Here is a 23,106-nt window from a genome sequence, read left to right on the forward strand (position 1 = left end):
ATTTACTGTTTTCATGTCCTTTTGGAAAGTAACTGCATCCAGAAATCTACAATTTCTGACCACAGAAACAGAACGTACCTCTTGCCTGATTTGTCAGTGTTGCTAATTCTTGCTAATTGTACATTGGTAAAATTACATAGCAGATTTTAAGAAAAATGATCAGCCTTCATAAAATGAGTTGTGAGCTCTCTAGAGAAACTTTGATCAGATAGACATCTTGTTTGGATCTTGCAAGTTATGACCTCTTTTAACTTGAGAAATCTGTGTGAAATGGACAACATTTTCAACAGTATGTACATGGTATCACCAGGGAAGTGGTTATGTGACATTTCTGTACGAACGGCAGCTTCTGTAGGTGCGACTTAAACAGCTGATAAGCAAGCTTTAGTAACTGTGATAGCAGATCTCAGCAGAGGTAGGTTGCTCAAGTATTTGATTCAACTCCTTCGTGAAGTTTGGACGGTTGTACAGTTTCTGTGGTACTGTCGGTGTGCCATTTCCAGCGGTTACTTTCAAGCTCTCTCAGCTGCATAGGCTGAGTTGCAAACCAGTTTTAATACCAGTTCCATGGTTTTGCCCTGAGACTGTAACAGAGTCAAACCAGAGTGGTCATTATATCCAACTTTAGCAATGTGTTTCAGATTCTACAGAAAAATAACTAGCAGAATTTGTGTTCGTATTATTTTATGTTTTGTTTATGGTAGTTTACAGAATATTGAGGCCCTGTGAACCCTTTCATAAGCTGAAGTATATACCAGATACTGTGCTTCAGAAATTAATGATAATTATAAGTCTGGTTTATCCATTGCTCTTAGGTTTTGCCGTTAACGGGTGGATATTTATAATCTTTTACCTCTCGTCATCAAATTTTGTATTAGGCTTATAATATTACCGATTTTTTTCCCATCAGTTAAAAATCTTAAAACACTTGGACAAAATCAAAATTTCATGAGGAATGACAAACTTGTATCGAAATCTTGATTTGGCAGCAGTTGACTTCATTCATGCTTTATGCTTGGATTAGTGAAGTTATACTTGCCTTTTGTTAATTTTCATTCACAAGATTTGTTCCCAATATCTTTAGGAGTCTGTTCAGGGTAGATCATATATACTTTCTCCAATAGATAGATATGAGGACAGTCCGTATTTGTTGACGTTCAGCTTAGTCTCTTCTCCTGCCTACCCCAATGGGGGTAGCTCATTTTCTCCAATGGCCTGTGCACATGTGGGAAGTCCAGTGGTTTTGCCTTCCACTTTTCGTTTTGAAACATTATTGATATTTTGAACCAATATTGAGCTCTGTTTCATGAGTTTCTTTCCTTAGGGTTTTTTTTTCCTGTGGGGTTTTTTTTAATTTTTTTGGTTGGTTGCCTGGTTTTTGTGTGTTGGGTTCCACCCCCCCACCCCAATGTAGTTGCTCACATTTTTGCATAAAGATTGCTTAGAAAAAAACCCATGCTTTGTTGTTTTACTCCTCCTCCTTTCACAGCAACTTAAATTACTTAGCTTGGAACCGAAGAAGTAAAAATGCCCCCCGAGCAACATCAAGTCAAAAAACTTCACTAAACGGGATGGCCAGAAGTTTTTAGGCTTCAAGGAAAAAAAAAAAAACAAAACTTGAGTAGCTTTCTTGTCAAGTCTCTGCTCTGTCCCTTGCTTGCTTTGTGTTTAGAGGGATTATTTCTTCAGTAAATGTTGAGAACTAATGACAATCACTAGCATACATGAAGTTGCAGTGACCAAAGGTAGTGGCCAGTCCTTACCAGTAATTTCCAAGAAGTCTAAATCTCTTTTAATCCTCAGTGGAAATTATTCTTTATCTGCTTGCTAGTTATCAAAAAAAAAAAAGGTTGTATCCTTCCTGCTGAAAGAAAAAAGTCATTGGTCATTGTTCAACTGTCATTGGAATATTAAATGTTCCTGCAGAGGTGTAGGAATATCTGAAAAGTATGACTATACGTAATATACTGACTGCAAATAATTCCAGTCACAAATGAATGAGCTACTTGTGATTCTTTTCCTCAAACTGTTAGTTCCATTGGTCTGATTTTTAACTGTGGCCCATTAAACAGTGAATAGCTTTTAAGTTCATACGATGTACCATTTAGGATTTACTGAAATACTCGGCTGATAAAAATGTAAGAAAAGTATTCAGCATTTTGTAGCTATGCCTAATGTAAAATACTTTTTTTTTTTTTCTTTCCATTTTAGGAGGGTGGTGTCAGTGGTTTTCTCCATGCTTTTATTGCTGAAGTATTTGCAATGGTGAGAGCTCACGTTGCAGCTTTAGGGGGGAATGCAGTCGTCTCGTACATAATGAAGCAGTGTGTTTTCATGGAAAATCCAAACAAAAATCAGGTAAATTATGAAACAACAGTACTCTTGTGATTAGTATGGCACATTTTATATATTTAAAAAACAACAACCCCGTAGAGCCCTGTCTAACTCTTCTGGATCTCTGGTCATAATGTTTGTTTGAAGAAGCCAAAAGCATTCTTGAACACAGGAGTTAGCACAAAATTATGAATATGCTTCATAAATACCCAAATGGGTAAAAATACTAAGTTCCCTAGAACAAAGTAAATTGCAGGAAACGGCTGAACAGTAGTGCTGACCTTACTTAGCTTTTCTGATGTTGCAATGTTAGGATTTTCATCCCAGCCCCATGTGAAAATACTTGAGTTGCTGCTAGAAATCATAGAATCATAGAATCATAGAATGGCTAGAGTTGGAAAGGACCTTAAAGATCATCTAGTTCCAACCCCCCTGCCATGGGCAGGGACACCTCTCACTAGAGCAGGTTGCTTAAAGCCCCATCCAGCCTGGCCTTGAACACTTCCAGGGATGGGGCATCCACAACTTCCCTGGGCAACCTGTTCCAGTGCCTCACCACCCTCACTGTAAAGAATTTCTTCCTTATATCTAATCTAAATCTCTTCTCTTCCAATTTAAAACCATTGCCCCTTGTCCTGTCACCACTCTTCCTGACAAAGAGTCCCTCTTCAGCTCTTCTGTAGGCTCCCTTCAGGTATTGATAGGCTGTTATAAGGTCTCCCCGGAGCCTTCTCTTCTCCAGGCTGAACAACCCCAGCTCTCTCAGTCTGTCTTCATAGGAGAGGTGCTCCATCCCTCTGATCATCCTCGTGGCCCTCCGCTGGACCCGTTCCAACAGGTCCATGTCCTTTCTGTGTTGAGGACTCCAAAGCTGGACACAGTACTCCAGGAGGGGTCTCACGAGCGCAGAGTAGAGGGGCAGAATCACCTCGCGAGACCTGCTGGCCACACTTCTCCTGATGCAGCCCAGGACACGGTTGGCTCTCTGGGCTGCCAGTGCACACTGCCTGCTCATGTTGAGCTTCTCATCCATAAGCACTCCCAAGTCCTTCTCCTCGGGGCTGCTCTCCAGCCATTCTCCACCCAACTTGTATTTGTGCCTGGGGTTGCCACGTCCCAGGTGCAGGACCCTGCACTTGGCTTGGTTGAACTTCATGCAATTTGCACGAGCCCACCTCTCCAGCCTGTCTAGGTCCCTCTGGATGGCATCCCTTCCCTCCAGCGTGTCAACTGCGCCACCGAGCTTGGTGTCATCAGCAAACTTGCTGAGGGTGCACTCTATCCCACTGTCCATGTCACCGACAAAGATGTTAAACAGTACTGGTCCCAGTACCGACCCCTGCGGAACACCACTCGTTACTGGCCGCCACCTGGACATTGAGCCATTGATTGTAACCCTTTGGATGCGGCCATCCAGCCAGTTCCCTATCCACCGAGTGGTCCATCCATCGAATCCATGAGTTTCCAATTTTGAGACCAGGATGTCGTGCGGGACAGTGTCAAATGCTTTGCATAAGTCCAGGTAAATGACGTCAGTCGCTCTGCCCTTGTCTACCAAGTCTGTGGCAGTATTGTAAAAGGCCACCAAATTTGTCAGGCACGATTTGCCCTTGGTGAAGCCATGTTGGCTGTTTCCAATCACTTCTTTATTCTCCATGTGCCTTAGCAAGGATTTCAGGAGGATCTGCTCCATGATCTTGCCAGGCACAGAGGTGAGACTGACCGGCCTGTAGTTTCCCGGGTCTTCTTTGTTTCCTTTTTTGAATATTGGAGTTATGTTCCCTTTTTTCCAGTCAGTGGGAACTTCACCAGACTGCCACGATTTCTCAAATATGATGGAGAGGGGCTTAGCAACTTCGTCCGCCAGTTCTCTCAGGACCCGTGGATGGATTTCATCAGGTCCCATGGACTTATGCACCTTCAGGTTCTTTAAGAGGTCTCGAACCTCGTCTTCTTGTACTGTGGGTGCTTCTTCATTCCCAGAGCCCCTGTTCTTGCCCTCCGTGACTTGGGCAGTGTGGTTAGGGCCCTTGCCAGTGAAGACTGAGGCAAAGAAGTCATTCAGTAGCTCAGCCTTATCCACATCCTGGGTGACCAGGTCTCCCGTTTCCTTCCGGAGGGGACCCACAGCTTCCCTCGTCTTATTTTTATCCCTGATATATCTATAGAAGTTCTTCTTGTTATTTTTCACATCCCTGGCTAGATTTAGTTCTGCCTGGGCTTTTGCTTGCCTGATCAGGTTTCTGGTGACTCGGACAGCTTCTCTGTATTCTTCCCAGTCTACCTTTCCCTGCTTCCACCCTCTATAGGCCTCCTTTTTGGTCCTGAGTTTGTCCAGCAGTTCCTTGTTCATCCACGCCGGCCTACTGGCTATTTTGCCCGATTTCTTCTTTTTTGGGATGCACCTCTCCTGAGCTTGGAGGAGGCAATCCTTAAATACCACCCAGCTTTTTTGGGCCCCTCTCCCTTCCAGTTCTTTTTCCCACGCTACCTTACCAATCAGATCTCTCAGGAGATCAAAGTCTGCTCTTTTGAAGTCCAGGGTAGCCAGCTTGCTGCGCACCCTCCTTGCTGCCTTATGAATCTTGAATTCTATCATCTCATGGTCACTGCAGCCGAGGCTACCCTTGAACTTGACATTCCCGACCAGCCCCTCCTTGTTGGTGAGGACAAGGTCCAGCACTGCTCCTTTCCTCGTTGGTTCCTCTGTTATTTGCAGAAGAAAGTTGTCGTCGACACATTCTAAGAACTTCCTGGATTTCCTGTGCTCTGCTGTGTTGTCCTTCCAACAGATGTCGGGGTGGTTGAAGTCCCCCATGAGGACCAGAGCGTGTGAGCGCGATGCTGCCCCTATCTGTTTGTAGAGGGCCACATCCTCGCTGTCACTTTGATCTGGTGGCCTGTAGCAGACTCCTACTGTAACATCACCTGCCCCCGTGCTCCCTTTAATCCTGACCCATAAGCTCTCTGTCTTGTCTTCACCCATCCCCAGGTGAAGCTCCATACATTCCAGCTGGTCCTTGACATAGAGGGCAACACCCCCTCCCCTTCTGCCCAGCCTGTCCTTCCTGAAGAGCTTGTAACCTTCCATTCGAACACTCCAGTCGTAAGAGCCATCCCACCACGTCTCGGTGATGCCAATAATGTCGTAGCCCTGGAGGCGTGCGCACATCTCTAACTCCTCTTGTTTGTTCCCCATGCTGCGTGCATTTGTGTAAAGGCACTTCAGCTGGGTGCCTAAAGGGGCCGACTTATTAGCTGAGATGGCAGGTTGAAGGCTCTCTTTGAGTTTTTTTCTGCTCAACCTACGCTTAACCCCCTCCCCCTTCGATCCTAGTTTAAAGCCCTTTCAACAAGCCCCGCCAACTCACTTGCCAGTATCTTTCTCCCCTTAAAATGCTCCATTTTGGACATAAAGGGACAAAACTTTATTAATAAAGATGACAATGTACTATATTTTTACATGGAATTCAAAACAGTAGCGAAAGCAAGTACAACTACCCAGGTATTTAATTTGTGATGGTCTTAGGAGAATCTGTCTACATGTTTAATAGCACGCCAGTGAGTGGATATAAAAGGAAATACGGCAGAGATCGCCTCACTAATAAATTCTCATTATTTGTGCTTCTGTGATCCCTGTTGACTTTCCTGTTATCTATGTAGTTGTATCTAGTAGATATAAGGAAACATAAAACATGTTATTATTTGGTCGGGTAACTGTATGTTGTCTTGTCTTTTTCCTTCAGGCTCAGTGTTTAATAAATGTCAGTGGTGATGCGGTCATCTTCGTACGTGAATCGGAGTTAGAAATGCTGCCAGTACAACCTTCTACAGTTACTGCGCAACCCACAGGTTCTGGGGGAGATGTCACAACGTGAAGACAGAAAAGTGAAATAGTCTCTGCCAAATATAAGAATTATTTAAAATGTGGGAATGTTTAGGTTTGCATCTTCAAAATCAGTGTCTCCCCATAACATTAATAGTCAAAATCCAAGACAATCACTATACTTTGTCCTTGAACTTTATGTCAGGGCAGCATATTGGCAGGTAAGCTCTGAGTCTTTTGTTAGGATTACAGGCCCCTGTGAAATCTAGACAATAGGTGAAGCACTGATACGAGAGTATGAATTAAATTAGGAGGTATCACATGGAACTGTGAAAGGAAACAAAAATTCTCTTGCATTTTTCAGCTGTTCAGCAGGACCATAAGTTGTAATTCAGAACCGTTTCTGAGTTTGCATATTGTATTAGCTGATTCTCAGCTCGGTTTAAGAAATAAGAGGGGTTGGGTTGGGTGGGAGATAACTTGAGAAGCCTCTACTAGTAACCTTTGCCAAAGGTGCAAGAGATTTGCGTGTGGGTTAAGAAAGCGTGGGCTGAAGTCTGAACTTACCTGAGATCATAGAGCGTGAAGAGGAAAAAGCAGAACCAAAAAGTCACAGTTTGAATTTCTGCACACTGAAATCTCATATTTTGAAAAAAATATTTTTCAGCTCTTTGTGAACTGCTGATTTATTTTTTTTTAGAATTACTACTATACAGCATATGTTTCAGGGGGGTTTTGTTGTGTGTTCTTGTTTTTAAAAAGGTGGCAAACCACGATGCAGTGTTCCTAGTTACCCCTATGGTTAAAAAAACCCAAAAAGTTCCAAAGTAAGTTCGGTGCTATTATAAGACGTTTGCTTCAATATTGCCAAACAGATCTGTTGTTGTTGTTGTTGTTGTTGTATTATCAGATTCTGTGAAAGAATTGTCCTGGGGCTCATTTTCTTAAGGCATGATCTCTTGCAAGGGTGACATAAACAGTCCTCCAAAAGTGCGTTACACGGCGGTGTACTCCAGCCTGCTTTCCATGCAGCGAGCTGGAAAGGCCTGGCTGATTAGAGATTGGTGTGTGTTTGTGAGGCTCATTTCTGGAAGTTGGGTTTCTTGGGTTTTGGTTTTTTTATTTCCTGGTACGATAGCTGGGAAATGAGGGTACTGCAAAGAAAGGAAATTTGTCATTTCCAGTAAATGTCCGGAAGGCAATGATATTCTAATGTAAATAATGCAAAATTTGATCCGAAGATGCATTCTTACTTAATTCTGACAATACCATACATGGAACTTGAACAAACATGTAAACTTGAATGTAAATACTCTGCTTAGTGTTGAAATTAAGCAATGGCATGGTTATTTGTTAAAACTAATCATTTCATTGTAAATGAGCATGAAAATCATTCTTGCACAATAAATTTCTGTATAAAATTTTATGGGTTTTTATATGTGCAGTAGTTAAATGTGTATGCTGGATACATATTAAAGATGTCCCGCCCCCATTCTCCTCAGAGGAACATTTTTTGTATAGAATGTTACAACCTGATTATTTAAAATTTGGAGAGTTAATTGTCTTTATATTTAAAGTGTTTGAATTGGGTGCTTACCAGAACACTTTACTCATACAGTTAATTGTCTTTCTAAATTCTGTAGCTGTTGCGACCAAAGCTGCCATAAATTAAGTTGCCTGTAAATAGTCGCAGCTCTCTTGATTACTTTGCAAGGCTAATCTTGTTGCCTTTGAAGCTGATGGCAGAATATTAATAACTTAAGAAGGTCTTGGATCTGGCACAAGAAGTTGTTTTTAGCAGAAGTATTCAGATGGAAATATTCTCTGAAGTAGCACATTAAAGTAGCTGTTCTTGATTTTTTTTGTTTTCTTCTGGGTTGTTTTTTTGGTAGCTTTTCTGGAAGTATTAATGCCATCTTTTCATTTCTAGCTTTTTAAAAGGTCACGTTTTTTTCTAGTTTCATTAGACACAGAGGAGCAGCTTTCTCATCGAGAAATTTTAAATCTTCTCTAATTACTTCAGAAATGACAAACGTTTTTTCAATGTTACTAATTGGGGTTTAGATTTTCTTAATTGCTCCAGCTGGATGAATTTAACCTGTAGGAAGTTGTACACTTAAATTGCTTTGTGGTTGTTTTTTTTTTTTCCTTCTTTCCGATGTAAAAAAAAAAAAAAAAAGGGGGGGTAAGTGTGTGCAAATCCATTGGAATTTGGAACATCAGACCTCATACATTTCTCGGAGGCAAAAAAAGGATCATATAAACATAAGACAGACTTCAGGAAATTATTAAAACTATGTAAGGAAAGGAAAACTAAAACACAAGTTAAAAATTCAAATCAGTGCGCAAAACACCTTGGAGGAGCTGTGTGCCTACACCTTCAGCTGATTTAGGTTCCTGGCTGGGTTAAGAATGACTGAAAATCGTACAAAGGCACCTCGTTAGTTAATGACTTTTACCCCTTTAGTCGTGACTTACCGTTTGGATTGGGGGAGAATCATGGAAGTTTCTGCTGAAATGGGAGCAGTTAATACAAGGTGCCCTGCTCTTTGCTCGAATGGGACTTGGAATGCGGGGAGGTGAACGGTACCGTTCCCCGTGTTTGTGACTCAAACAAACATTGCTTTGTCGGGAATTTACTCTGAGAAACAGCTCTCTGGGGGCAGGAGCTAATGCAACTTGCTTGTACGGCTTTGGGCTGGGATAGAGGTAATTTTCTTCGCAGCAGCCAGTACGGTGCCGTGTTTTGGAATTGTGACCGAAACAACCGTGTAAAGACAGGGATGCTTTAGCTTGCATAGGGTCAAGGCTTTCTGCGAGCACGCCGAGGGTGGACGAGAAGGCTGGGAGGGAAGGCAGCCGGGAGAGCTTGACCCAGGTTGACCAAAGGGGTGTCCCACACCCAACAGCTCTTGCTCAGCAGTAAACCCAAGGGGTTGTTTGCCAGGGGTTGCTGTTGCGTGGGGACGGGCACTGATGGGCTGGTGTGGTGTCTCTCCGGTGTCTGGCTGCCTAGGGGGGTTAACCCACAGTATTGCTGCTTTCTCTTGACTTGAAGAATCCAAATTGGCTGAGGGGAGATCTTCTTGCTCTCTACAGCTCCCTGAAAGGAGGGTGTAGCCAGGGGGGGTCGGTCTCTTCTCCCAAGGAACAGGCGATGGGACAAGAGGAAATGGCCTCAGGTTGCGCCGGGAGAGGTTCAGATTGGATATTGGGAAAAATTTTGACACAGAAAGGGTTATCAAGCTTTGGAATGGGCTGCCCAGGGAAGGGGTTGAGGCACCATCCCTGGAGGTGTTCAAAAGACGGGTTGACATAGTGCTGGGGGACATGGTTTAGTGATGGATTTTTTTGTTTTTATCAGAGTTAGGTTGACGGTTGGACTAGATGATCTTAAAGGTCCCTTCCACCCTAGACATTCCTGTGATTCTAAATGACAGAGGGCAGAATGAAAGTAGCCCGGCTCCTATCTGCAGCCCTCAGAGTTGCTACTAAGCTTGGGCTGAAAGCCCTCCCATCAATATTGTGAACAAATGGAGTGGTATTGCCCTTCATTACACAGATGCTACCACTCCTTTCTAAAAGACCACTTCTCCAGATGCTGCTTCACTTGCAGCAGTGAAGGTAGGTCTTGTGTCAGGCCTTCAGGAGACCGGGCAGTGTTCAGGGCCTCAGCAACTGTCCCCTCCTCCAGAGAATGGCAGCAGAATGAGGAAGAGCATCTGCAGGTGATGCTGCTGCTTGCTGATGCCACCCCTCACTATTTTAAGAGGTGCATAGCGCTTGCTAAGTTGGTCAACTCAAGCTCAAAGGTGGGCAGGCATTAACTTGGAGGGTGATGTTGGCTTCCTGGTGGAGTCCCAACCAGCTCGATGCTTTAGGAATGCCCTCTGGAATAACATCCCACTCTCTCTTTTTTTTTTTTCCTTTGGTGTTTTCTTTCTTTTTTTCATCTAGGAGCTCGTTTTCAGGGCTGGATGAAAAGTGCTTGCATTTTTTTTTTTCTCTTGTTAACCTTCTAATTTGTGAACTCTGATACGCACGTGTGAAAGGTGCTAAGGGAGAGCAAATGCCCTCTAGCGAACGGCGGGATATTAATCGAGGCTCCCCCAAGTGGAATCAAACCTTTTTTCTTGGCGTTAAGCTGAAATCGGAATTTTGTTGGAAATGAAACCTGAGGGTCCGGTTCACTTCTGTCAAACTGCGGGACGGTTTTGTGCGTGTCTCATGCCTTACTGAGAGGCAGAGAGGAGAAAACAGAAACAAGACGCATGCGAGGAATTACGAACAGTTGCGATGAGTTGATGTGTCAGTGAGTGTGAAGTTTTTGGAGAGCTCTCAGTTCCCTGTCTGTGTTCCCATAAGGGCGGATGGAAGCTTTGACGGCTGACGTGAGCGCGTAGCGGAGCGGTTTTGGCAAGCGCTTCACGAACGACTGTGCTGCTGCAGCACCCGCAGACCTGCCAAGCCTTGGGCTGTGTGGCAGGAAAACTTTGTTGCTCTGGAGGATTTGTAGTTTTGGGAAGTAGGAAAAGGCTCGGTTTTGACGACAAAGCAGAAACAAAGCAAAAAAGGATGAAGTGCCTTGCCCTGTCTGCAGAAGAGTGCCAGGTCCTGGGAACACCAACAGGTAACAGGCACAAGTTGGAACATAGGAGGTTCCACTCGAATATGAGAAAGAATTTCTTCACAGTGAGGGTGCCAGAGCCCTGGAACAGGCTGCCCAAGGAGGTTGTGGAGTCCCCTTCTTTGGAGATTTTCAAGCCCCACCTGGATGCAGTCCTGAGTAGCATTCTCTAAGCAATCCTGCTTCAGCAGGGGAGTTGGACTAGATGATCTATATGGTCCCTTCCAACTCTAAAAAAATTCAGTGAAATTCAGTGAAATTCAGTCTTACAGTCCCTGCCTGGTCTCATCCCACCCTGCCCGTGGCCCAGGACCCCATTTCAGCTCCTGAGGCTGCCAGCCCTTGCCCCAGCGATGCCGCAGCAGTGCTGGTCTCCAGCTCCCACAGCCCAGCCATGGGCACTGCTGAGCTGGGGCTGCCCCTGGTGCTCCCCAGCTGCCCTGCTCCCTGCCCTGCCGCCGCGGCCAGCCCCCATTGCTCCTGGGGGCCTGGGCAGCAGCGTGGCGCAGGGGTAAGGACTGGGTTTCGAGATGCAGGCTGACGCTGTAGCTTAAATATTGAAACATCATTCATTTTTAAACTTGTATTAGTCATGACAAGTCTTGACACACTGAAGGTTTTTGGAGCAGGAAAGGACTCTGTCTTTCTTGGGTCACGCCAACCCCACGCAGCGCTCCAGGCTTGGGGCAGAGTGGCTGGAGCTGCCTGGCAGAAAAGGACCTGGGGGTGTTGGTGGACTGTGGGCTGAACATGAGCCAGCAGTGTGCCCAGGTGGCCAAGAAGGCCAACAGCACCCTGGCCTGTCTCAGGAACAGTGTGGTGAGTAGGACTCGGGAGGTGATCGTCCCCCTGTACTGGGCACTGGTGAGGCCCCACCTCGAGGGCTGTGTCCAGTTTTGGGCCCCTTCCCACAAAAAAGACACTGAGGGGCTGGAGCGGGTCCAGAGAAGGGCAACGGAGCTGGTGAGGGGTCTGGAGAACAAGTCTTACGAGGAGAGGCTGAGGGAGCTGGGGGTGTTCAGCCTGGAGAAAAGGAGGCTGAGGGAGACCTTCTCGCTCTCTGCAACTCCCTGAAAGGAGGGTGTAGCCAGGGGGGGTCGGTCTCTTCTCCCAAGGAACAGGCGATGGGACAAGAGGAAATGGCCTCAAGTTGCCCCAGGGGAGGTTCAGATTGGATATTAGGAAAAATGTTTCCACAGAAAGGGTTATTAAGCCTTGGAATGGGCTGCCCAGGGCAGTGGTTGAGGCACCATCCCTGGAGGTGTTCAAAAGCTGGGTTGACATAGAGCTTACAGACACGGTTTAGTGATGTGGGAGTTATTTTTGTATGGTTTTCCTTTGTTTTTTTTTTTTTTATCAGAGTTAGGTTGATGGTTGGACTAGATGATTTTAAAGGTCCCTTCCAACCTAGACAATTCTATGATTCTGGGGCTCTTTCTTCCACGCGTGGGCTAGCTTTCTTCCCAGGCTTCATATAAACCCTGCCTGGTGTGAGAGCGAGCTCGGCTGCTGCTCTTCCTCGTTCCAAGTGACCCCACCAGGTGACACTTCTCATTGGTATACCTCTAGCCTTTCACAAAACCAGCTGGTGCCATTTCTCCAACTTATGGCTGAAGGAACTGAGGCGGAGAGGTGTGAAGCAAGGTGCCAGGGTTATGCTGGGGGCCGGTGGGAGAAGCAGGTCTCTCTCCGGGTGTCAAAATGCCGTACTTGTGAGTATGGTGTGACAAACCAGTATGGGCCGAAGGCAGATTTACCTGCTGCTGGGTCTGTTGTTGTTGCACCTACGTGACGAAAGCATTGCCTGAAAAATGGACCTTAGTCTGCACCAATACAGATGGAGTTAACGGTCTTGGATAAGAATTCACCGTGTTGTATCCATCCGTGGGCAAATTGCTGAGTAGAAGCTGGAGTTTGAAATTGTTGATTTCATTTTTGGAAACAGGAGTCACGTTTCAATTGACTTGCAGTTTTTAGTGTAAACAGGCACATTCCCATTAAATGATGCACAATTATTGTTGTTGCAAAAGCACTTCCATTAATGTGTACAGAAATATCTCCTTAAATTGTAGGGAGGAGAGAACCTAGCGATTCCAATTTTGTTTCATTTTCTTGAAATCAGACGTCTGTGATGTGGGTGAGCAGGAGTGTGGAAGAAGCAAGGCCAGAGGAAGGAACAGAAGCAGCAGGAACACTGGCAGGGGAGGACCCACCAACAGCTCCTAAGGACCCTGCTGATGGAGGGGAATTCCGCCCCTCTGGAAGCTGGGGGTCGCAGGGGCGTGTTATTTGGGAAAGGAGATATTTGGTACTATATAAGCTGCGTGTTTGTTGTAATAAACGATTCTGGTTGCACCTCCGGCCGGGGTCCATGCCTTCATACACTACAAATGGCGCCCAACGTGGGGCACGAATCAAGAGACTAAGGATGTCCGTGCCGGTAGCGCAGCCCAATCGAAGCAGGGATTGTCTCCAGGACTGACTGCGCTGACTGCACTGCCGGCTCATCACCTGCTGCAGGACAGAGGTGAGCGATGGGGAACCACGGGGACCACACTACCCAAAGACCAGCAAATGAATCTCGAAGTACTACACTATATTTTAAAAGTTCAGAATGGATCCGTGCCTACCCTGTCTCTGGTAACCCTCCTACACTGGGTACGAGAAAACGTCCTGGACTTTGCTAAGACTGGCACCTTTGCCAAAGACACGTGGGACCAAATTGGCACCAAGCTTTGGGATGCTGCTGCAGGGACAGATAAGGATGCAGCCAAGCATTTACCAGTTTGGCGGCAGATCTCTGAAGCCCTAGTAGAGCTCCACAAAGGGACACAAACTCTGAGGAGAGCCCAACGCGTCCTGCCGCCCCCGGCCAACAGCTGTGTGGCAGAGGAGAGTCTCCCGGGAGACTCCTGCGATCCCGGCCGACCAACCAAGACCGAGAACCTAATCTGTTTCTTTGTGATGATAAATTGAAAGAGGTAGCGGGAACGACCTAACCCCCTCGAGCGATTGTCCTAATGCGTGGGACAAATCAATGGGCCAAAATCAATGGCATGAGTTTCAACAAGGGCAAGTGCCAGGTTCTGCACTTGGGCCACAACAACCCCGTGCAGCGCTACAGGCTTGGGGAAGTGTGGCTGGAGCTGCCTGGAAGAAAGAGACCTGGGGGTTCTAATTGACAAGCGGCTGAACATGAGCCGGCAGTGTGCCCAGGTGGCCAAGAAAGCCAACGGCATCCTGGCTTGTATTAGAAATAGTGTGACCAGCAGGAGTAGGGAGGTGATTGTCCTCCTGTACTCGGCACTGGTGAGGCCACACCTGGAGTATTGTGTCCAGTTTTGGGCACCTCAATCCAAGAGAGATATCGAGGTGCTGGAGCGGGTACAGAGGAGGGCAACGAAGCTGGGGAAGGGCCTGGAAAACAAATCCTATGAAGAGCGGTTGAAGGAGCTGGGACTGTTTAGTTTGAGGAAGAGGAGGCTGAGGGGAGACCTCATCCCTCTCTACAACTACTTGAAAGGACACTGTAGAGAGGTTGGTGCTGGTCTCTTCGCACAGGTAATTAATGATAGAACGAGAGGGAATGGCTTCAAGCTCCAGCAGGGTAGGTTTAGACTGAACATTAGGAAAGAATTTTTCACAGAAAGAGTGGTTGGGCATTGGAACAGGCTGCCCAGGGAGGGGGTTGAGTCACCATCCCTGGATGTGTTTAAGAGCCGTTTAGATGTGGTGTTGGGGGATATGGTGTAGGGGAGAACTTTGTAGTGTAGGGGAGAACTTTGTAGTGTAGGGTAGATGGTTGGACTCAATGATCCCAAGGGTCTCTTCCAACCTGGATGATTCTGTGATTCTGTGAAATGTCGAGAAGAAGCCTTAGCTAAAGGCGATGCAGACATTTTGCAGGCGTTCCCTGTTATTTATCGCGGAAACCAACCCGGGGCGCGGGAGGCTGTGAGTTGGGATCGTGGTAAATAGCTGAGGAAATTGGTAAAAGGTGATGGTCTCCAGTCGGCATACACCATGGACTTCCTAACAGCTGTTGGGGATGGGTATGTTATGACTCCCCATGATTGGAAATTGTTGTTGCGTATGATTTTGTCGGCTGTGCAATACGCTGTATTCATGACTGAGTACCGTGATCTCGCAGCTGCTAAAGCACTGGATAACTTCACTGGCGATTTAAATCATACTGGGGTGAATGAGCTCGTCGGTGCGGGGCCTCGGGCTGCTCCCGGTGTGCAAGCCCCCACAGACAGAGGGTGTTGTGAGCAAGTAACAGACGTTGTACCGCGCATGGTAAGGCGGGTACCTGACACAGCCGCTCCAGAAGCTTCCTTCCCTGCTGTCACACAAGTGCCTGGAGAACCCTATGGAAAATTCCTTGATCGGCTCCAAAACATGATAGAGACAAGTAGAGAGCCGAGCAGCTCGTGATGTTCTTATGAAACAATTAGCGTTTGAAAATGCTGATGCTGATTGTCGTAAAGTATTGCGAACAGTTAATGCTAATCTATCACTGATATGACAAAAGCGTGCCGAGATACCGGCACAGAACCTCGTAAAAGGAGTCTCTTCGCCGGTGTATTACCAACACACCTCACTGCGGGGGCTGCTCAAAGGGCAGACTGCTCTGATTGCGGGAAGCCTGGGCATCTTAAAAAAGATCCTCCCCGTGCGTTATGGGGCCGAGACTTGCTAAGCCAGTGGGGAATCCTCCTGAAAACAAATTTTTAATAGGGGCTATTGACAAGCAGCAGGGCCTTTCATTGACATGGAAATCAGAAAACCCTGTTTGGGTACATCCCTGGCCCCTGAAAAAGGACAAACTGCTGCATTTGCATGACTCAGTACAAGAACAACTGGCTGCTGGCCACATTGTACCCACCCCCAGCCCCTGGAACACTCCTGTGTTTGTGATACCAGAGAAAAGCAGCAGTGGCGATTGTTACGAGACCTTCGAGCTATAAGTGCAGCCATTGAGCCTATGGGTGCGCTGCAGCCTGGTCTTCCTCCACCTTCTATGCTGCCTCAAAATTGGCCAATAGCTATAATTGATCTAAAGGACTGGTTTTTTGCTATTCCTCTACACCCAAGGGATGCACCCCGGTTTGCGTTCTCTGTACCATCTATCAATCAGCAACAGCCCACATGATGGTATCACTGGACTGTGTTGCCACAAGGTATGCTAAATAGCCTGACTATCTGCCAGCTAATTGTAGCAAATGCTTTGCAACCTGTCCGAAATGCAAACCCTCATGTTATAATTTATCATTACATGGATGACATACTTTTAGCTGCTGAAAAAGACAAAGACCTGCAGACAGTCATCTGCCAAGTCTGCCTTGCTGTCCAAGGAGCAGGCTTGCAGATAGCCGAGGAAAAGGTCCAATGTGAACCACCCCTGGAAATACCTAGGATGGAAAATTACAACTCACACCATCCAGCCACAAGCACTGAAGCTGGCGTTACAAATAAAGACTCTGAATGATCTGCAAAAATTGTTAGGAACCATCAGCTGGCTCAGACCTTTTCTAGGTATCACTACACAAGATCTGCACCCCCTGTTTCAATTATTAAAGGGTGACCCTGACCCGAACTCTAAAAGGCAGCTGACACCTACTGGACTGCAATGTCTACAGCAAGTAATGGAGGCTTTACAGACGCGTCAAAGTCACCGCCTTTGTTTAACGCTTCCAGTGTACTTAGTCATCATTCAAAATACCTTTCAGCCATATGCCCTTCTAAGCCAATGGGATTCAACAAAAGATGACCCACTTGTGATATTAGAGTGGCTCTTTTTGCCTCATGCATTCACAAAGACTGTAACTTCACGATTAGAAATGTTTGCCAGCTTGATTCAGAAACGTCGTCACCAACTTCAGACTCTAAAAGCCAGCGATCCAGAATTCATTTATATTCCCACCAACAAAAAAGACTTGGACTGGGTGTTAGCAGAGTCTCTGAGTGTGCAGACTGCACCTGCAGACTACACTGGTCAAATTTTGATCCATTTACCTAAACATTGTCTGTTAAATTCCTCAGAAGAATTATCCCTGACGAGTCGAACCTTACTGTCTCATACCCCACTTTCCAACGCGGTCACAGCGTTCACAGACAGTTCTGGGAAAACACACAGGGCGGTAGTCCTTTGGCGATCCACCGACAATCTCTGGAACCAAGATATAAAACCTGTCGATGGATCGCCCCAAGTTGTTGAGCTCGCAGCTGTTGCGCGTGCTTTTCAGCTTTTTTCTGATGTAAACCTCAATATCATAACTGATTCTTTGTACGCTACAGGAATTGTTCAGCGTATAGAAGGCGCTTTCCTAAAGGAAGTCAGCAACCCAGTGTTATTCGCACAACTTAGAAAATTATGGCATTATGTTTCCTATCATAAATTACCCTATTATATCACACATACACGGTCACACACCTCTCTGCCAGGACCCCTAGCCGAGGGCAGCCGTGCTGCTGATAAAGCCATGGTCGCCCTCGCCACACCACAGTTATTTCAACAAGCACAGCTCTCACATAGTTTTTTTCACCAAAACAGGAAGGCGCTGCAAAAGCAATTCCAGCTACCCACTGACCAAGCATGTCATATCATCTTGACGTGCCCTGAATGCCAGTCTATAGCCCCGTTGCCACAATTGGGAGTTAACCCACGTGGCACCTCACCACTGCAAATTTGGCAAACAGATGTTACACATTTTGGAGAATTTGGCCACCTAAAGTATGTACATGTCACTGTTGATACTTTTTCTAATTATATCTTTGCCACTGCACATACAGGAGAAAAGAGTCGAGATGTCCGATGACACTGGCTAGCAGCCATGGCTGCTATGGGTATACCAGAAACCATCAAGACAGACAGTGGCCCTGCGTATGTATCCAAAACCACACAACTATTTTTACAGGAATGGGGCATTCGCCACATCACTGGAATTCCACACTCCCCCACGGGGCAGGCGATTGTTGAGCGTGCCCATCAAACGCTAAAGCAATTGCTAATTAAACAAAAAAGGGGGAGTCTGGGAGATCCACCACAGGAGCGACTATGGAAAGCCACTTTTGTTTTAAATTTTCTAAACAGAGACAACAGTGATGTGACATGAATAAGTCAACACTTCGGAGCAACACGGTCCATATCCATGATATGGCCACTGGACAATGGGAAGGCCCCATGCCATTGATAACCTGGGGACGAGGATACGCTTGTGTTTCCACAGGAAATGGTCCCAAGTGGATCCCAGCATGATACGCTTGTATCTAGAAGCCGAGCATCACAAACAACCATCAGAAATGACGGAGCAATGAATCTTTTCTGTTCACAAAAGTATCGTTGGTTTTGATGTTACCGGCCTGGTAGTTCTGTTGATAATTGTTATGTTTGCCATGTTTGTTTTCCTGCGTTATAAAAGCATAAACAAGTCATGTATGCTCAAATGCACACTGTACTTCCCTTGCAAAGTGTGATGTTGGAAAAAGAAGTGGATGTAGAAACGAGCCATAGCATAGGATTTGCGTGGAAGTAAGCTAATCACATTCTATGAGAGGGTTGTAGAAATTAATAAGTTTAACAGTATAGTTAATAGTAGTTTTATAGTTTATAGCAGTTTTAGTAGTATCTGATATATTAACACAAGCATTATTCTGTATATTAAACAAAAAAGGGGGGGATGTGGGTGAGCAGGAGTGTGGAAGAAGCAAGGCCAGAGGAAGGAACAGAAGCAGCAGGAACACTGGCAGGGGAGGTCCCACCAACAGCTCCTAAGGACCCTGCTGATGGAGGGGAATTCCACCCCTCTGGAAGCTGGGGGTCGCAGGGGCTTGGTGTTGTCTGGGAAAGGAGATATTTGGTACTATATAAGCTGCGTGTTTGTTGTAATAAACGATTCTGGTTGCACCTCCGGCCGGGGTCCGTGCCTTCATACGCTACGCTGTAACGCTTCAATCAAAGAGAATATTTGCCGGAAACCCTGTGAGATTTTGGAAACTGATATCAGAGTAATTACAACCTTGCGAGCGGAATATTCACCCCCAAAGAGCTCTTAAATTTTGAGGGAGTGCTGCCGAGCCTGGTGAGCTTCAAAAAGATGTCGCTATCTCCTGACCTGGACTCTAAAAGCCAGAGGAGTAAGTGAAAGCTCTTGCAGACAGCAACCCTTCCTCTTCCCGCTTCCCTCCTCTCCCCAGGCCCTCTCCGTAGCCCAGCGGCACCTTCCCTTCCTGGGATCCTGCCCTTGGGCTCTGCTTCCCTCTTCCTTATCTCCCTGCCCTGTCTCTGGAGGGTTTGGTTAACCAGAGGTTGGGCAACAGCGTCTGTGCTTTCCCTCTGCTTTTGCTCTGCGCAGAGGAGAGGAGGTTTAAGTGTTCAGAAATTGGAGATTCTGTTCACACTTCTCCCAGGCCAGCAGAGCTATCTGCATTGCAGAGCCGTAATTCAATTTTCAAGCTTTTACCGAGATTGATGGTCTATTTATACTTTGGCCTCAGTCCAAGGGTTGGTGCTGTTTGCATGAGTGGAAATGGCCGAGAGAAGGTGAAATGGAAGAGTTGCTTGTTATTAAATTGTCTTAATCTCCCACCTCTGTCTTGCTCAGTGCTCAGGACCTGCCCTCGCGCTGGGTACTGCATGCTTCGTTACCCGTTTACTCTGTCGATTGAAGTTCTGTGTGCGGGGAAATCGGAGTGTGCTGGTCTGGAGGGATCTCTTGCTCTTGATCATCTCTTGATCTGCTTGCCAGAAACCTGCAAACAGGCTTTTAAATTGTCACTTTAATTTCACGTGTATCAACTGTTAAACTTACCCAGAAGCCACATGAAGAGAAAGAAACTTAGCAATAGTGCAAATAGTGCTGTCCTGTCCATGGACAGTCTCAGAACACTATTAAAGGTGAGCTACTCTTGTGTTTCTAATGGCATTGCTGGTTTTGCCTGTCTCCATGACGAGCAGCAGAGCACGTCTGCGGGCCAGCTAACAGCTCAGAGTTTGGTGTCTCTGGACTATTTCCCTCTTGCCACTGCAAAAGAAGAGGGGCTGAGATAAAGAAGGGAAAGGCAAGAGATGCAGTAGATAAATGAGTGTGATAAAAGAGAGAGAGAGATAAACGGCGTGTCTACCAACAAAAAAAAATGACAGTAATGCCTTGCTCCCATGTGAAACTTTTAATCATTAGGGCAGTCTGCAAAGATCTAGATTGTTGTCCAGATTTATGGTGAGGGCCAAAAAGACTGACTCACAGGACTCAACCTCTTGAATCCTGCTGTGAGAGCGACTGTGTTTTACTGCAGTAAGACATGGTTGATGGTCTGAGGTGTCCCCCCTGCACTTCTGCACCTGGGGTTCACGGTCTCTCCGAGTTAAATGTCATGGAACAGTGTCTAGTTCTTTGCCTTTTTGTCTTGGAGGAGCTAGCTGTCAAATATAATCACACTTTTACTCCTCTTACTTGAAGGAGAATAGCCATATTTTTCTACCCAGCTTAGACAGCTACGTCCGAACAAAATCCCTTATCTGATATAAATCATTGTTTGTAGGCTTGATTTCCGGAGGTCGATGACCAAATGTGTTTGGCACGCATATATTCTCTGTGTGTACATGTACACGTTTCCACCTTAAAAGCAGAAGATTGTTTACACAGCTTTTCACGCCTCCCTACACCCTGCCTTTTGCCTCTGCCTGTCGTGACAGTCCCGGCCTCTGCCTGCAAAAGGCGCGGTGTCGTCGGACAACCGGTCTTCGTGCACAGCTGTGTGTGAGATCCAGGTAGGAAAGCTCTTGCATCCTGCAGGTGTAAGGGGAAAGCAAGAAGTATTCTGACAGGATGTGACCACGGTGGTGTTTCCAGCACCAAATCTTCATTAGAGGCATCACACAACTAGATTTGGGTAGCACCCCTACCTGGGGAAAATCACCCAGGGATTACAGACGGAATGCGAGCCAACAGCGTTATGCTGTTGATGAGAAGGAAGATGCCACGTGGGAAGGTACAAGGAGAAGACATCTAAAATGTTGCTGCTGCTTTGTTCACAACTCAGCAGGAGCGCTGTGCCTCTCTGATTGCTGCTCAAGGATCAAGGAAGATCCGGGCCCAACAGAGAGGAGAGCTCGGAAGTTCAGAAGAGGTGACCTGCAAGGAAAGGCTGACTCGGCTGCAGTGAGCGAAACAGAGAACTGGCTAACAGTCTTCAAGGGCTGTTTCCTAGCTCTGCAGCAGACAGCAGAAGAAGTTATGGGCTTGAAGGGGAACAGAAAAGGTTTAGACTTCACGCACAGGCACGGGTTTGCAGCTGTGAGGAGCAGGAAGCACGGACACACGGCCTGGGGAGGTTAGCATTATCCTCCACCAAATGCCGTTGAGTACTGATTAGATGGGCATCTTTCAGGACTTGCATGTGTGCCTCTGATCAGGGGAGGAATTGTATGACCTTCTGAGGTCCTTCTTACTCCTGGGGCTTCATGCTCTGTAGATTTACGTGGATTCAGTTTTGAACTGAGAAAAAGATCCTTCTTCCCAAGTGCTCAGATCTGGCCTGAGCTGCTGCTCCTGACCTGTGTGCTGGTAACTTTCTGGCAGGAAGGAACCGACTTAATTATTTATGGGGAGAAACAGACATTGCTTTTTACAGTCACCTTGCCTACAAATAAACTGATGTTATTTAAATAATGTAACTAGAGTGGTATGAAACCAAATGTAGTTTTTATTCCTTTCCTAGGAAGAAAGGTTTACTGTGATCTGCCTGAACTCATTATAGAGTCTAGACTTAAAAAAACAACTAGAGTTGTCTGAAATAAAAGGCTTTTGTACTACAGCAATTAGATCAGTGTCCAAATCACTTATAGTAAATTGAAATGTGGAAATAGCCTGGACAGAAGTTTTCTCAGATCTTGGTGATAATGTTATTTCAAATACATGTGCATAAATATAACTTGATATTCTGCAGTAAAGCAATTAAATTTTCTCATTTAATTTAATGAACCGCAATGTCGTTACTACTTGCAATTAAAAAGGTGCAGGGGACAAGCAGCTGATCTCTCCAGCACCCTGGCTGTACTTAGGAGAGAACTTTCTTTGTCAGGAAACGATGTGAGACTTTTCAAAGCAGTTGCCCAAGCCATTAGGAAGTCTGACATTAGAGGCTTTGCGTGATTAATGACTTTGGTGGGTTAACCATAGATTTGTTGGATATCAAACAGCCAGCCTGTGAAAAATACCGACAGTGTATCATTAATTTCTCTGCATCTCATTCTATTAAAAACTTGTATGGCCAATCCTTCTCAAATACCTGCTGTAAAGCGAGTCTGGTGCAGAATGTGTGTCTTTTTAAGTAGTAAAAATCAGTTGCTATTGCGATAAGTTTCCTTCCTTTGAAGCCCTCAGGTGAGGTTCTTTTGACACCGTTTAACAGCAAAGTTCAAGACCAGTCACTGAAACATCAGTATAAAAGCTATAGCACAATGTAAGCCTTTTTAGGAAATAGGGGATACCTTCATATGGTGGTGGAACACAAGAACGTTAAGTTTTGGGCAAAATGAGTATCGCAACTGGGCAAATAGAAAAGAATTTGTATATGCTATTTCTAGCGTAGCCACGCACAGGGAAGTACCAGGTTCCTTCTTTCCTTGGTTCCAGCACAAGACTGCAGGTTTCACTGGAGCATTTCCTTAGCCTCGTGCCAGATGGTGGGGCTTTGCTGTAGGTGTCTCAGCAGGTAAGAGTGGGGTACGTGGGTTTGCTGGCTTGTTTTGTTTAGATGTTCGTTCAAAATGAACGGCGTCACGTTTTTCTGTAGGAGCTTCAAGGAAATCAGAGTAAATATTTCACAAGAAATAAGAGAAAAGTTAAAAGGTGGTATTTAAAAAGGAGAACAGTTTGAGTGTTGCTTTTCCGTTGCGGAGTAATTGTCCGTGGAACATGACCACACAGGAGCAATTTTTCCACTGTCTTGTGATGCTACTTGAGGAGGAAAAAACCCCATACACTCCAATGACAACCAAAGATATTTTTGTCTGGCTAGACACAAATTTAATTCATGTGATTTGCTTGAATGGTATAATTATGATATTAATTTTCATCGTGTTGCCTAAATACGAATGCAAGTGCCAGAAACAGAAGACTGAATTGGCAGCCAATGAAATACAGTTAACGCACAGGAAATAGCTGAGACTGAAGTAATCTACAGATTATGAGAATGAGTAGGAGTGAAGCAGCAAGAGAAAAGGAAAATATAAGCTATGAAGATGACAGGAAATCAAATGAAATACAAACTTTACTTCTATTGCATTTTACCAGCTATGCTTACTCTCCCCCCC

The 23,106-nt window shown here is 45.7% G+C and overlaps 1 protein-coding gene across 1 annotated transcript in view; it reads left to right on the forward strand.

Moving 5' to 3' along the window:
• The window catches only part of C2CD5 (C2 calcium dependent domain containing 5), a 73,323-nt gene extending 67,111 nt beyond the window's left edge, over nt 1-6,212 (forward strand). Inside the window, exons 28-29 of the mRNA XM_074161658.1 lie at nt 2,212-2,358; nt 6,081-6,212. Coding sequence (XP_074017759.1) covers nt 2,212-2,358; nt 6,081-6,212 — 279 coding nt within the window. The remainder of the gene's footprint in view (nt 1-2,211; nt 2,359-6,080) is intronic.
• Nucleotides 6,213-23,106: the final 16,894 nt, after the last annotated feature.

The sequence above is a fragment of the Numenius arquata genome, chromosome 2 (assembly GCF_964106895.1).
Source record: "Numenius arquata chromosome 2, bNumArq3.hap1.1, whole genome shotgun sequence".
NCBI classification, from domain to species: domain Eukaryota; kingdom Metazoa; phylum Chordata; class Aves; order Charadriiformes; family Scolopacidae; genus Numenius; species Numenius arquata.